The sequence below is a fragment of the Macaca fascicularis genome, chromosome 6, assembly GCF_037993035.2.
Source record: "Macaca fascicularis isolate 582-1 chromosome 6, T2T-MFA8v1.1".
NCBI classification, from domain to species: Eukaryota; Metazoa; Chordata; class Mammalia; order Primates; family Cercopithecidae; genus Macaca; species Macaca fascicularis.
Genome location: NC_088380.1, coordinates 135638862 through 135654307, shown reverse-complemented (window position 1 = coordinate 135654307; position 15446 = coordinate 135638862). Strand labels below are relative to the sequence as shown.

The 15446-nt window shown below is 36.2% G+C and overlaps 1 protein-coding gene across 1 annotated transcript in view; it reads right to left on the bottom strand.

The window, feature by feature from the left end:
• Positions 1-12176: 12176 nt before the first annotated feature.
• Positions 12177-15446, bottom strand: part of SLC27A6 (solute carrier family 27 member 6) — an 84696-nt gene continuing 81426 nt past the window's right edge. The window contains exon 10 of the mRNA XM_015451845.4: positions 12177-12304. Within this exon, the coding sequence (XP_015307331.2) occupies positions 12302-12304 (3 nt within the window). The 3' untranslated portion in view covers positions 12177-12301. The remainder of the gene's footprint in view (positions 12305-15446) is intronic.

The window sequence follows — 15446 nt, the reverse complement described above, 5'->3', positions numbered from 1 at the left end:
AGAAATACATTTTCTTCAGCCACAAATGATCAGGAAAGGATTGCACTTATAGTTTTTAAAGGAGAAAAAAGAAGACAAAGAAAAATCAAGTTAATTTCTCCTTTTTCTGTTAACTTGCTTTGCCTTCATTCTTTCCCCTTTCCATCTCCCTCCCACTTTGGGAAAATTAACCGCTAATTTAACTATTGTTTTCTGAACACAGAAATCAATGCAATATGCTCTATTGGCAGATAGAGAGGTCAGTGGTTCTCATACTTTGGAATTAGAAACACCAGAAGGGCTTATTAAAACACAGATTACTGAGTTCTGTCCCCAGAGTTTCCAGTTCTGTAGGTAGGTCTGGAGTGGAGCCTGAGAACTGCATTTTTAACAAGTTCCCAGGGGATGCTGCTGCTGCTGGTGCTGAATCACCACTGAGAAGAGCTTTATAGCTCTAGGTAGCTGCTCAAAATACTCTTTCCCTTGCATGTTACTTAAGAAATTGATTCCTTCCCCCCACCATCTCACTGCTTCCTAGATTCAATGAAAATTCAGGCCTGTATTAAAATCCCAGAGCCCTCCCAAATAGTTATGTGCCTCAGGAAATTCTCTGACCTTCAGGGAATCTTGTGGAAATTAAATAAGAACCTGTTAAATTAAATGGCTACCAAGGTGACTCGCTGCAAATCCAGAAGTCTACTGGTTACTAACACAGTGCCAACAGGAGTCAGAAAAATAGCCTAAACCAGAGCATCTTCCGTTGCTATAGGAGTTAAGTGTGTATCACTTGGACACCTGAGCAAGCCCTAAAAAACCTCATCTGTAGTCTGGAATTTGAGAGTCTTCAGTTTTTTACCTCTGGATGTGTTATCTCCCCTCTATTTACTTATATTTGTCATTGAAATATCATTTCCCCATATGGTTGCAATTTTCCTGATAATCTGCAATTTTACAGATTACTTATATTTACCTGTATTATTTATTTTGTTGTTGAAATATTTCCTTCTATCATTGCAATTTTAACAATAAACTTCAATTTTACAAATTACTTAATAAAATTAAATAAACCTGAATCAGAAATTAAATAAACCAGAATTAGAATCATTGTTCTAATTGTGTAGTTCTTAACCTTTTTTTAAGCCCTCCCTGGACTTATTTTGGGAAACTGTGGAAAGCTACAGATACTTTCCCCAGGTAAACGCACACAATTTGTTGGGGAAGCAGAGATCTCCTGAGGGATCTATTTTCCAAATTAAGAACTCCATGCTGTAGGTTCTTCATGTTGCTTGCTTCCTAGTGAGTGAGCCGTCTCACAATCCTATGATATGAAGCACCAGTTCCAAGAAGATTTAAGAAACATGGGGTAGGCCCCTACTGACCTGACATAGACCTTGGCATCTATATTAGTTTTAACTATTGTGGTGAATTCCCACAAACTAAATGGCTTAAAAGCAACACAAACTTATTATCTTACAGCTCTGAATGTCAGAAGTCCTAAGATCAGGATGTCTGTGGAACTGCATTCCTTCTGCAGGCTCTAGTGGGAGAAGCTGTTCCTTGCCTTTCCAGCTTCTAGGGGCCACTTGCATTGTTTGACACAGGGCACCTGCCTCCATCTTCATGGCCAACAGCCTAGCATCTTCTAATCTCTCTGCTTTTATCTTCATATCTCTAACCACCCTGCCTCCTTCTTTCCCTTACTAGATCCCCGATGATTACACTGGGCCCACCTGCATAATCCAGGCTAATCTTCCCATCTCGATATATTTAATTTAATCATACCTGCAAAATTCCTTTTGCATTTAAGGTAACATATTCACAAGTTCTGGGAATTAAGATGTAGACATCTTAATTTGGATGCTATGGGGACACATTGTTCTATCTACCACATTATCTATATTATAATCTCTCTCACACATATTGGTTTTTGGTTAATTATCATTACTTTGTACGTTAGTCAAATAAAATTAATAGTAACTGTAAACGTCAGTTAAGCATTTTTAACTTACCTCTAATGCTTGGTAGGACATAGTGGTTTCAATAGCCACTCCATGGAATATGAAAAGCTTTTAAAATTAGATACTTATACCCATAGGATATTAATGTTCTTTATTGTCTCTTTTAATCCTGTAATGTAAAATCTGTACACTATGACAACCTGGTCAAATTATCTTATATTTTGAGACTAATTGACAAAATATTTTTTTAAAAAAGAAAAATTAGTAGGCATCTTGATTTAAAAGTACATGAAGGCAGGCATGATGATGCTACCTGTAGTCTCATCTAGTTGGGAGACTGAGGCTAGAGGATGATGTGAGCCCACGCACTTGAGTCCAACCTGGGCAACATAGGGAGCCTCTTTCATTAAAAAAGAAGAAGAAGAAGAAGAAGAAGAAGAAGAAGAAGAAGAAGAAGAAGAAGAAGAAGAAGAAGAAGAAGAGGAGGAGGAGGAGGAGGAGGAGGAGGAGGAGGAGGAGGAGGAGGAGGAGGAGGAGGAGGAGGAAGAAGAAGGAAGAAGGAAGAAAGAAGAAAGAAGAAGAAGAAGAAGAAGAAGAAGAAGAACAAGGAGAAAGTACATGATATAAATAATCAAAGGGTTTTGTACTTAAGTGTAAAAAAATTATGAAAATGCAGTGAGAAAAACATTATTTCACAGAAATATTGTCAAGATAAAGTGTTGTGGTTTTTTTGTTGACCCCATTCTCTTTATGAGTTTTTAAGATAAGGCAATTTTAAATTGCATTAACATTAGTAACATAATATTTAGAAAAGGAAATCACATTGATTATTTCAAAAACCATTGTTTTTAAAATACCTATGTACCAGGCACCATGCTAGACAATAGAAATATACTCCATTTTGCACTGTTGCTATGTCATTTTAAAAAGAATTTTAGGTTTATATAACCTGGAGGGATTAATCACATTGCAATTATAGGAAAAGAACTAACTTTTAAAGTCAACAAAATCAGTGTACAATAATTTCTCTGAATTATTAAATCTGCTTATACAGATGTATTAGCAAAAAAATGCATTACAGTAGTTTGTTTATTATCATCTAGGTCATGCATGTTAAGGCTGTGACCCATCTGCTTTTCAAATATTCAAACATCGCCATCAGCACATTTGAAAAGAGTTTATTTTTTCCTTCAATTTTTTATGTTCTTCCCAAACATCTCTCACTCTGAACTATAATCACTTATAGAATTTATATTCTGTTATTTTTAAACAAACTTTTAGTATACTGCAATTTTAAACTGTAATAAGAGTGTTCTATTATTAAGTGAGGTGTTTTAAAAATTAATTTTTAAGCCAATCCACGTGCACATGATACTCCAAATTGACTCAATATTTTCCACAAATCAGGTTCAAATCCCTTTTTCATTATTATACTTCAGATATACACATATTCTTAAAATTCTGAATTTGATAAATAAGTAGGCAGACACTATTTGAGTTAAAAGTTTTACAACAAAGAAGTAATTAATTCCTATCCTGCAGCAAAGTAAACATGGGAGAAGATGAGAAAACCTAAGTAGTGACTAGTGAGTGTATCAGGTCACAAAGGTGCACAGGAGATGAAATTAGTCCTTATTTACTATGATAACTTCATGCTGGCATCTGCTGAAATCTACCTCATCATATTATCCCATCTAGCCTACATCACTTGCAGCTGAGTCTTCTCCCCAACCTTAGAGCTTTTTGTTCCAATTGTTTCATTACAGCAATGCCTCTCTAGAGAGCCTGGAAAAATACTCCAAGGCTGTACTCCCAAGCCATACTGGCAAAAAAATAAGTCTCCCAGGCTTTCGCAGACCCTTTTTGCTCAGACCTGCCACAGGCAACTCCTGCCCACACTGTATATACCATGTTGGATGCAGGAACCCTTGGGATCTTGCTATTGCCCAAGGATTTACTTGAACTTCTGTTCAAAACTTCCATCCTCTAATTAGGGTTTCTATTCTTCTTTTCCCTGGCATTTGGCCTGAGATTTCAGCCAGGGCACAGAACCTTGTCTCTGGGAATCACGCCAACATCTAACCCTATTGTATCCACCCACTTACAGCCTGGCAAACTTGAATATTATCTGCTGAGACAGAAAACACTGGCTGTGACTGACTTTGCGGCTTAAGCTTCTGAAGCTCATAAACTAAGTACTGACTTTTTTCTGTGTTCTGCCATAATTAATAAGCCTACCTGGAGGTAATGGATACTTCTTGCCCTAGCTGGTTAAGGGGTGTTGAGGACAGAAGAGAAGGGGGTCATTCCTGGGATAACTGGGTGAGAAATACAAGTGTGAAGTCTTATTCTCAAATTCATATAGACAAGGAAAGGGCAAGTATGAGAGTGAATATATATAGGGGAAGATCTTTAAATGATGTGGAATTCTTGAAATTAGGTGACTTGTGAAGCGAAAATGTCTCTACTTAAGAAAGCAATGAAATCAACAATTCACAAGTTTTAATTTGTGAGTGATTCTAAGTAGCGTGGTGAAATCTCATACCGTCCCACTCTGTCCTACTCTGGAAGTGAATCCCCTCCCATTGTTCAGCATCTCCACGCTGTACAGACCACTCACCTGTTAGTCACGTAGGAGCCTTGTGGATTATCAGATCAACTGTGGTGGTAGCTCAGTGGTTGGCTTCAGGTATTAGAGAGCAAAAATATTCAGGTTAGAATAAAAACTTATCTGCACAGGTGAGAGACAGAAATGTGAAAATTAACCAGTTATTTTGTGCATGTGTAATTTTATTGAATTTTTTCTTGATGTAAGTTAAATTTTAGATTTTTAAAATATTATGAGGAATGAAATGTGCTGAGGCAGAAAATAATTCACACCTTTACAGCTTGCTCTTTTCTAGTCACAGTGGTTGAAAGTTTATACCGCAGGAAAAAACGCACAAAAATAATTAAAAATGGATAACTCATCCTCATCACCCTCTCCTTATTGAAGGTCTTCAATCCTAAACCTCAGATGTTGCCAAATAATATGAGTGGAACTTCTCATTCTCTCTTTCATTAAATTTATATTTTTGAAATTTTGTTGAAGTAATAATATTGCTTTTGCTAGACAACTGTATTTTTCAAAGCACAATGTAAATATTATTCTATATGGTAACAGGAAAGGAATTCAGGCACCCACCCATGAAGGTGGTGTGTTCTCCTGGTGTAAGTTATTAATAATGCAGAGAATTAAACTCTATGAGGGGAGCTGTATATTAACAAGGCAGGAGGCATACAGGAGTCCCCCTTGAACCCCAGTTTTGCTTTCTGAGATTTCAGTAACCTGCGGTCAACCATAGTCTGAAAATCTTAAATGAAAAATTCCAGAAACAAGCAATTCACAAGTTTTAACTTGTGCGTGATTCTTAGTAGCATGATGAAATCTCATGCTATCCCACTCTGTCCTGCTCCGGGTGTCAATCCCCCCTCTGTTCAGCCTCTCCACGCTGTAGAAAACACCCACCTGTTAGTCACTTCTCAGTCCTGTGGGTTATCAGATCAATTGTGGTGGTATCTCAGTGGTTGGCTTTAGGTGATCCTTAATTTACTTAAAAAGGCTCAAAACCCAAGAGTAGTGATACTGGCAATTCAGATATGTCAAAGAGAAGTGATAAAATATCTTTTAAAAGCTTAAAATTCTCAACTTAATAAGGAAAGAAATATATATGCTGAAGTTGCTAAAATCTATGGTAAGAGGGAGTCTTTCATTCATAACATTGTAAAGAAAGGAAAAAAAATTCGTGCTAGGTTTGCTGTCACACCTCAAGCTCCAAATGTTATGGCCACAGTGCATGATAAGTGTTTAGATAAGATGAAAAAGGCATTAAATTTGTAGGTGTAAGACATGAACAGAAACATGTTTGACTACATGTGCTGCACTAGAAAGCCTAGAAAGCATTGAGCCTGTAAGACTTAAGCAACAGATTCCCTTGAAATGAGGGAAGCAAGGCATTTACTGCAAGTAAAGGATACTTGGATTTAAGCATGGGTTTGGACTGAAAAATATAAAATTGACTGGAAAGGTGATATCTGCCAATGAAGAAACTGGTACTACATTTCCAGCAGAGTTGAAGAAGCTGTGTAAGGGGAAAGGAAGCCATCCAAAGCAAGTCTCCAACTGCAGTGAAACCACACTGTTCTGGAAGAAGATGCTCAATAGAACCTAAATACATAAAAGTGCAAAGGAGGCTCCAGGGAATCACATGAAAGGACAGATCAACTCTGGTACTAAGTGGAAATGTAGGACATATGATAAAGTCATGCACAGTGTAGAAAGTGTTGTCAAAAACAAAAACAAAAATTAATGGCCCCCGTTATGGCTACACAATAAGAAAACGTAGGTGACAGCCATCTAGTTTATGAGATGGTTCTACCACTGTTTCATCCCAGGAGTGAACAAATACTTGGAAGAGGAAAGGTTGGCATTTAAAATCTTATTAATAATAGACAATTCACCTGGCCATCCTGAATCTCTCTGCCTTGAAAATGAAAATGTTGAGATTGCCCTTATATCTCTAAATAACAACCTAACTGCTTCAGCCCCTTAACCAAGGCATCACTTGGTTTGTCAAGGTCACATTCATTCACCTGGTACTTGATTTTTAATAGATCAGCAATTGATGCAGACTATAATCTGGACATAATTTAAGGCTGGATATCATTCACTATTTCTGATGAAAAAACATTCATCAAAGTTGCAATGGATGAATTAAAACCAGAAGCTATAAATGCCTGCTGGAAGAACTTATGGAATAACATCATAGTCATGAATGATTTCAAAGGTTTTCTGGGAATTTATAGAGAAATTAAGAAAATCATTCATGTAGCAGTTGTTTGAGCTTTATGTATATTCTGATTATTAATTCCTTGTCAGGTGGATAGTTTTCAAATATTTTTTCCCATTCTGTGGGTTGTCTCTTCACTTTTTCTTTTCCTTTGCTGTTCAGAAGCTTTTTAAGTTGATGTGATGCTATTTGTTCATTTTTGCTTTGGCAGCCTGTGTTTATAAGGTATTACTCAAGAAATATTTGGCCCATTGAATATCCTGGAGAATTTCCCCAAAGTCTTCTTCTAGTAGTTTCGTGTGTTACATTTAAATCTTTAATCCACTTTGACTTAATTTTTGTATATGGTGAGAGAGACAGAAGTCTAGTTCCATTTTCCTACATATGTATATCCAGTTTTCCCAGCACCCTTTACTGAAGAGACCATCCTTTCCCAAATGAATGTTCTTGGCACCTTTGTTGAAAATGAGTTCAGTGTCAGTATATAGATTTGTTTCTTGGTTCTCTATTTTGTTCCATTGGTCTGTTTTATGCCAGTACCATGCTGTTCTGGTTACTATGGCTCTGTAGTACAATTTGAAGTCAGGTAATGTGATTCCCGTAGTTTCATTCTTTTTGCTAAGGACAGCTTTGTCTATTCTGAATCTTTTATGGTTCCACATAAGTTTTAGGATTTTTTTTCTATTTCTGTGAAACATGTTATTCATATTTTGTTGGGGATTGCACTGAGTCTGTAGATTGCTTTGGGTGATATGGACATCATAACAACATTAATTCTTCCTGTATAAGAACTGGGAATGTTGTTATATTATTGTGTGTGTCCCCTTCAGTTTCTTGCATCAACATTTTATTGTTTTCATTGTAGAGATCTTTCACTTCTTTGTTAAGCTTATTCCTTGGTATTTTATTTTAGTTTTAGCTATCATAAATGGGTTACTTTCTTGATTTCTTTTTCAGATAGTTCATTGCTGAAATAAAAATGCTGCTTATTTTTGTATATTGATTTTGTATCCTGCAACTTTACTTAATTTGTTTATCAGTTATAATAGTTTTTGATGGAGTATTTAGGTTTTTCCAATAAGATTACATAATCTGTAAAAAATGATAATTTAACTTCTTCCTTTCCAATTCAGATGCCCTTTATTTCCTTTTTTTTTTTTTTTTTGTGGTCTGATTGTTGTAGCTAAGATGTCCAGTAATACGTTGAATAATAGTGATGAAAGTGAGTATCCTTGTCATGTTCCAGATCTAAGAGGAAAGGCTTTCAGTTTTGCCATATCCAGTATGACACCAGATATGGGTCTGCATATATAGTTTTTATTGTGTTGAAGTCTGTTCCTTCTATATCCATTTTTTGAGGGTTTTTTGTCATGAAGGGATGTTGAATTTTATGAAATGCTTTTCAGCATCCATTGAAATGATCATATGGTTTCTGTCCTTCATTCTGTCAATATGACATGTCAAAATGATTGATTTGTGTATCTTGAACCATTCTTGCATCCCTGGGATAAAACTGACTTTGTCCTGATGAATGATCTTTTTAATGTAATGTTGAATTTGGTGTGCTAATGTTTTGTTGAGAATTTTTACATCAATATTCATCAGGGATATTGGCCTGTAGTTTTCTTGTTTTGATGTGTCTTTGCCTGATTTTGGTATCAGGGTAATATTGATCTTGTAGAATGAGTTTGGAAGTATTCCCCGCTCCTTTATTTTTTAGAATAGTTTTGAGTATACTTGGTATTAGTTCTTAAGTCTTTGGTAAAATTCTGCAGTGAAGCCATCAGTTCCCAGAACTTTCTTTGCTGAGAGACATTTTATTAGGGCTTCAATCTTATTACTTGTTATTGATCTGTGCAGGTTTTGGATTTCTTCATGGTTCAATCCTGGTAGGTTATGTGTGCCTAGGAATGTGTTCATTTCTTCTAAGTTTTCCAATCTATTGAGACATAGTTGTTCCCAGTATCCTCTAATGATCTTTCAAATTTCTGTGGTCTGAGTTGTAATGTCTCCTTTTTCTTCTCTGATTTTATTTATTTCAGTCTTCTCTCTTTTTTACTTAGTCTGGCTACTAGCTTGTCAATTTGGTTTATCATTTTTAAAAAACAACTTTTTATTTTGTTGATTTTTTGTCTTGTTTTCTTCATTTCAATTTTAATTCTGCTCTGATCTTTGTGATTTCTTTTCTTCTATTAATTTCAGATTTGGTTTTCTCTTGCTTTTCCTTTTCTTTAAGATGTACTTTTAGGTTATTCATTTAAAATTGTTTAGCTTTTTTATATAGATGCTTATAGCTGTAAACTTTCCTTTTAATAGTGCTTTCACTATTTTCCAAAGGTTTTGATATGTTATGTTTCCATTATCATTTGTTTCAAGAAAATGTTTAATTTTCTTCTTAACTTTTTCATTGACCCACTGGGCATTCAGGAGCATATTGCTTAATTTCCATGTGCTTGTACAGTCTCCAAAATTTCTCTTATTATTGATTCTAGTTTTATTCCATTGTGGTGAGAGAAGATATTTCATATATTCTCAATTTTTTTGAATTTCTTAAGACTTGTTTTGTGTGCTACCATATGATCAACCCTTGAGAATGATCCATGTGCTGAGGGAAAGAATGTATATTCTGCAGCTCTTGGATGAAATGTTCTGTAAATATCTATTAGGTCCATTTGATCTACAGTGCATATTAAGTCCAGTGTTTGTTGCTTTTGTGTCTGTAAGATCTGCCAGATACTGAAAGTAGGGTGTTGAAGTCTCCAGCTATTATCTTATTCTGATCCATATATCTCTTTAGCTGTAATAATATTTGCTTTATATACATGGGTTCTTCAGTGTTGGGTGAAGATATATTTATAATTGTTATATCCTTTTGCTGAATGATGGCATTCTTTGTCTTTTTATACAGTTTTTATCTTGAAATCTCTTTTGTCTTATGTAAGTATAGCTACTTTTTCTCTTTTTTAATTTCCATTTTCATGGAATATCTTTCCATCTCTTCATTTTCAGTCTGTGGGTGAAATATGTTTCTTGTAGGCAACAGATCATTGGGTTCTTTCTTTTTAATCCATTCAGCCATTTTGTGTCTTTTGATTGGAAAGTTTTGTCCGTTTACATTCAATGTTATTATTGATGAATAAGAACTTATTCCTGGCCGGGTGCAGTGGCTCACGCCTGTAATCCCAGCACTTTGGGAGGCTGAAGCAGGTGGATCATGAGGTCAGGAGATTGAGACCATCCTGGCTAGCATGGTGAAACCCCATCTCTATTAAAAATACAAAAAATTAGCTGGGCGTGGTGGCACACACCTGTAGTCCCAGCTACTTGGGAAGCTGAGGCAGGAGAATTGTTTGAACCTGGGAGGTGGAGGTTGCAGTGAGCCAATATTGTACCACTGCACTCCAGCCTGGGTGACAGAGCAAGAGTCCATCTCAAAAAAAAAAAAAAAAAAAAAAAAAAGAAAAGAAAAAAGAAAAGAAGAAAAGAAAAAAAAAACGAATCTACACCTGCCATTTTGTTATTTGTTTTCTGCTTGTTTTATGGTCATCTCTTCATTCTTTTTTTACTTTCTTTTTTTTTAGTAAAGGTGATTTTCTTGTGTTTTAATTTCTTGCTTTTTATTTTTTGTGTATCTGTTGTATGTTTTTTTATTTAAGGTTACCAGGAGGCTTGCAAATAATATCTTATAACCCATTATGTTAAACTAATGACAACACTGATTTCATAAGCAGAAAAACACAAAAATAAAACTAATAAAAAATCTACACTTCAACTTTGTCTCCCCACTTTTAATGTTTTATTCTTTTAGTTTATATCTTATTTTAATGTCTATGGCTTGAAATTTGTAGCTGTTATTTTTGATTGGTTCATTGTTTATCCTTCCTACTCAAGGAATGAGTAGTTCATACACCATAACTATCAAGCTATAATATTGAATGTTTTTCGTGTACTTACTATTACTCGTGAGTTTTGCACCTTCAGATGATTTCTTACTGTTCATTATTGTATTTTTCTTTCATATTGAAGAACTTCCTTTAGCATTTCCAGTAGTACAGGTCTGGTGTTAATGGATTCCCTCAGTTTTTGTTTGTCTAGAAAATCTTCATTTCTCCTTCATGTTTGACATGAAAGCTACAAGACAAAATCTTTCCCACTCTTCCTTCCCCTTTCTGCAAGCAAGGAAGTCTCTCCCCATGGCCACCACAACCTCAGGCCCACAATTAGTACTGCCTGGCTACTGATGATGTTCACTCAAGGCCCAAGGGCTCTTTAGTCAGCTTGCAGTGTATGCTTCCAGGCTTGGGACTCTCTACTGAGGGCAGTGGGCTCCCCTCTGGGCCAGGACATGTCCAGAAATGCCATCCAAGAGCCAACGCCTAGAATTGGAGACCCCAAGAGTCTACTTTGTGCTCTTCCCCACTGTGGTCAAGCTGGTACCTAAGCTACAAGACAAAGTAGCCTTTACTTTTTCCTCTCCTTTTCTCAAGCAGGAGTTTCTCACAGCCACCACAGTTGGGAATTTTCTGGGTCACACCTGAAACCAGCCCACCTCTGAGTCTCACCAAGGCCCAGAGCAAGTACTGCCTGGCTACCACTGCTCACTATTCAGGGTCCAAGGGCTCTTTACTCAGCAGGTGATGAATCCTGCCAGGATTAGGCCCTTCCCTTCAAGGCAGCAGGTTCCCTTCTGGCCCAAGGTATGTCTAGAAATGTTTTCTGAGAGGTAGGGCTTCGAATGGGAGTCTCAGGACTCTGCCCATTGCCCTATCCTACTGTGGCTGAGTTGGTATCCACGTTACAAGACAAAGTCCTCTTTACTCTTCCCTCTCTTCTCCTCAAGCAGAGGGAAGGAGTCTTTCCTGGAGTTGCAAACTGTGCTGCCTGGGGTTGAGGGAAGGGTAGTGCAAGCACTGCCTCGACTGCCCAGCTGATATCTCATTAGGTCACATGCCCCCCATGTTCACTGGCTCCAACCCCAACACCCCACCTGGACCTGGCCAGGAATTGCAGTCCTTGTGGCCTAGGTTGCCTTTCAAGTTTATTCAGGGTTCCAGAGCACTTTAGCCCATGGTAGTGAGGCTTGCCGGAACTCAGATTTTAACTGCTGGGATGGGTGATTCTACTCTGCCTAGGGCTAGTATAAATATTCCCTCCACGGGTGCTGGCTGAATTCTGCCTGGTGTCACTTTCTGCTATTATGTCAGAACTGAGTTCTAATGCAAAGTCTCATAGTCACTGTGCTCTCCCTTCCCCAAATGCACAGGTTCTGTCTCTGCCCCATGTGGCCACTGCCACATGGAGGAGTGGTGGCATCAACAATTCAAGACTGTCTTCCCTACCCCTTTCAGTGCCTCCTTCAGTGATATAAATTAAAATCAGGTACTGTGACCACTCACCTGATTTTTGCTTCTTATGAAGGTGCTTTATTATGTAGATAGTTGTTCAATTTGGTGTTCCTGCGGGGAGGATGATCAGTGAATGGTTCTATTTGACCATCTTGCTCCACCTCCTCTTCTCATTTTCATTCTTAATAAGTCACTAGTGAAGAGAATACCAAGACCAACAAGTTTTACCCTTCAAGTGAAGGTCAATTACACAAACTTTATTGTTCCTTATTAATGGAAGAGGGTAAAATCATCATTATCATTATCACTGCCACCACTTAAGATAGGCTTAGGAAATTAAACAAATTGGGTCTTCATTACATTTTTGTTTTGTTTTGTTTTGTTTTGTTTTTTGGAGTTAGAGACTCTTACCCCTGTATCTTGCCACTTATACTCCAGTGAACTATTCCATCAGCAAGGAGCTTCAAGGAGTATCTTTCTAAATTTTCTTCTTTTTTTTTTTTTTGAGACAGAACTTTGCCTTGTTGCCCAGGCTGGAGTGCAATGGCATGATCTTGGCTCACCACAACCTCCATCTCCCCGGGTTCAAGCAATTCTCCTACTTCAGCTTCCCAAATAGCTGGAATTCAGGCATGCATCACTACACCTGGTTAATTTTGTATTTTTAATAGAGACAGGATTTCTCCACGTTGGTCAGGCTCATCTTGAACTCCTGACCTCAGGTAATCTGCCCGTCTCAGCCTCACAAAATGCTGGGATTACAGGCATGAGCCACTGCGCCCAGCCTCTAAATTTCTTATGTCCAACTCATTTCTTCTCTTCTCATGTTCCTCCTTCAACCCTTTCCCAACCAAGCACATTCCCTCTTCCTGGAGTCTGCTAAGTAAAAGTAAATAAATGTTATATATGCTATTTATTCCTGTATTATCTTGCTGATTGTTGGATATGGAATTTAGATAGGTTTGTAATGAATAGTACTGAGGAATATAATTTGTTTTGTTAATTATGATAATTGCCATAATATATTGATTAATAAAATTTGGGAACTCATCCCTTCAGGAATGTTACTCTCCACTATAATTACATTTTTATGGGAAAGTAAAGGTATCTTTCATCATTTCTGCTGCTATAAATTCAATTATTGTCCAAATAAGTCAATGGCTATAAATTTAAGTATTATTTTTCTAAATTAATGTGTCCATTGATCCATTCAATTGAAATAACATTGTACAATGGAACCCTGAAATTAGAGAAATGGGCATCTCTATTTTTGCAAAATGAAGGCTAAAAACAATTTTTATGTTCTGTAGATAAATGCAACAAACTTTTCTTTTGAGCATATTCAGGGCCTTTATATCTTTTGTTAATTTCATCTTTACAATATTTTTAAAGGTAGACTTATAATCTGTATTTTACAGATGAAGAAAACAAGGCTCAGAGAGGTAACTTGTTAAGGTCACCCAGCTGGTAAAAAGGCAAAGCTGTGATGACAGAGAACAGAGAAATCTTGACTCCAGTTTCACTTTATTTATGAAGTTTATGACTTGAAACAACTTATGAGTTTAAATAGGAACTCATAATTGCTAGACATCAGATAAAGTCAAGGTGCCAGTGAATCTAATTTTCAGAAATTATTAATTAAAAGAAAATATTTGCTACAGTGTTAAACTTATGCATCTGCAATGTGGGCCAGTAGACAGATGGCACTGTTTGACCAGAAAAATCTTTAAAAAAGTAAAAAAAAAAAAAAAAAAAAATCACTATCAGTAATAATCAAGAACAATTTCTATTGTTTATTTTTAGTTTATAGAATATGTTCAAATGATATCTCTCCTATGTGAAGACAGTATATTTTCCCAAAGTGCCCAATATATAAGTAGATAAAATTAAAATTCCAATTATACAAATAAGCTTACTCAGTAACATATACTTTTTAAAAAAGGTATCTCTAACTTTAGCCAATTTAATTTCTGTTTAATTTAGCCTCCTAGCCTTCATTTGGTGCTGATAACTTTAAATCAAAATCATACACATTTAACAAATACTTGAATATTGATATGCAGAACATTTATGCAGAATCACTAAATGCTTACTATACCCTTGAACCATGGGGGAAGGATGGCCAAGTAAAAGAACATCCATGGATTGAGAGGCCACAGATACACAAAGACAGAAGACTGGAATGATCCACACAGGTAATGATTTAGAGTTGGAGTCCTAAATATGAACTAATGTTTAGCTTAATATAATTATATATGATTACACTCAAAAAAAATTCACAGATATATATAGGTTAATATACCAGGTATATTTCCTTGATCTGTCAGCCAGCTGGCAGGGCCTAGAAGCAACAAAACACCAGTAACATCCCAGTCCTTAGATTCTTCTATTCTCCAATAAAAGGAAACAGGAATGGCTGATGGCCGGACTGGGGCAAGTAGTAAGCAAGTTGAGCCTAGAGTATCTCTTGTAGTGCCAGAAAGTAAACCTGAAAACCTTAGAGAAGGGGATGGATTTATTGAGCTGTCATAAAAACATTTATTAACTGTTCACCCTCTGAAATCATGTTCATACTGCAGTACATTAAACAGATTCACAGGATTTTTTTGGAGGGGGGGATTTTTTTAAAAATAAACATTTTATTTTAGGATACTTTTATATTTACAGGAAAATTGGGTCATATAGAGGGCACCCATATATATGTCCAACACCCAGTTTCCCCTATTATTATATCTTAAATTAGGGTGATATATTTGTGAAAATTAATGAGCAATATTACTACATTATTATTTATTCAATTTTCCTTAGTTTTTACCTAATGTCCTTTCCTGATCCAGAACCCTATTCACGACATCACATTACATTTAGTTACCATTTTTTGTTTTTCCTGACCTTGGTGATTTTCAGGAGTGCTGGTCAGGTATTTTGTAGAATGTTCTCAATTAGGATTTGTCTGATGTTTTCTCTCAGTAAGACTTGGGTTATCTATGGGTTGTGCACACAGTCTTTTTTTAGTCCAGTGTCGATAAGTAACATTTTCTATAAAGCATGTGAGAAACCTGATTTATTATTTTGTTCTTTTATATAATATATATAGAACTTCCCCCTATTTTCTAAAAAACAGTTGATTTCTTTTAATGCACACTCCATTTGATCCAAATGTCTTTTCATGCTTTCATATAGCATACAATCAGATCATAATAGCTTCAAATAATGTTCTCATTTTTTATTTCAATAGGCTACAAAGTTAAGGAAATAGAAAAATCAGATATTTTGATGTTGATAAAAAGCATTTGATTATTTATAGACTTCCTTTGTAGGTATAATAGTTAGGC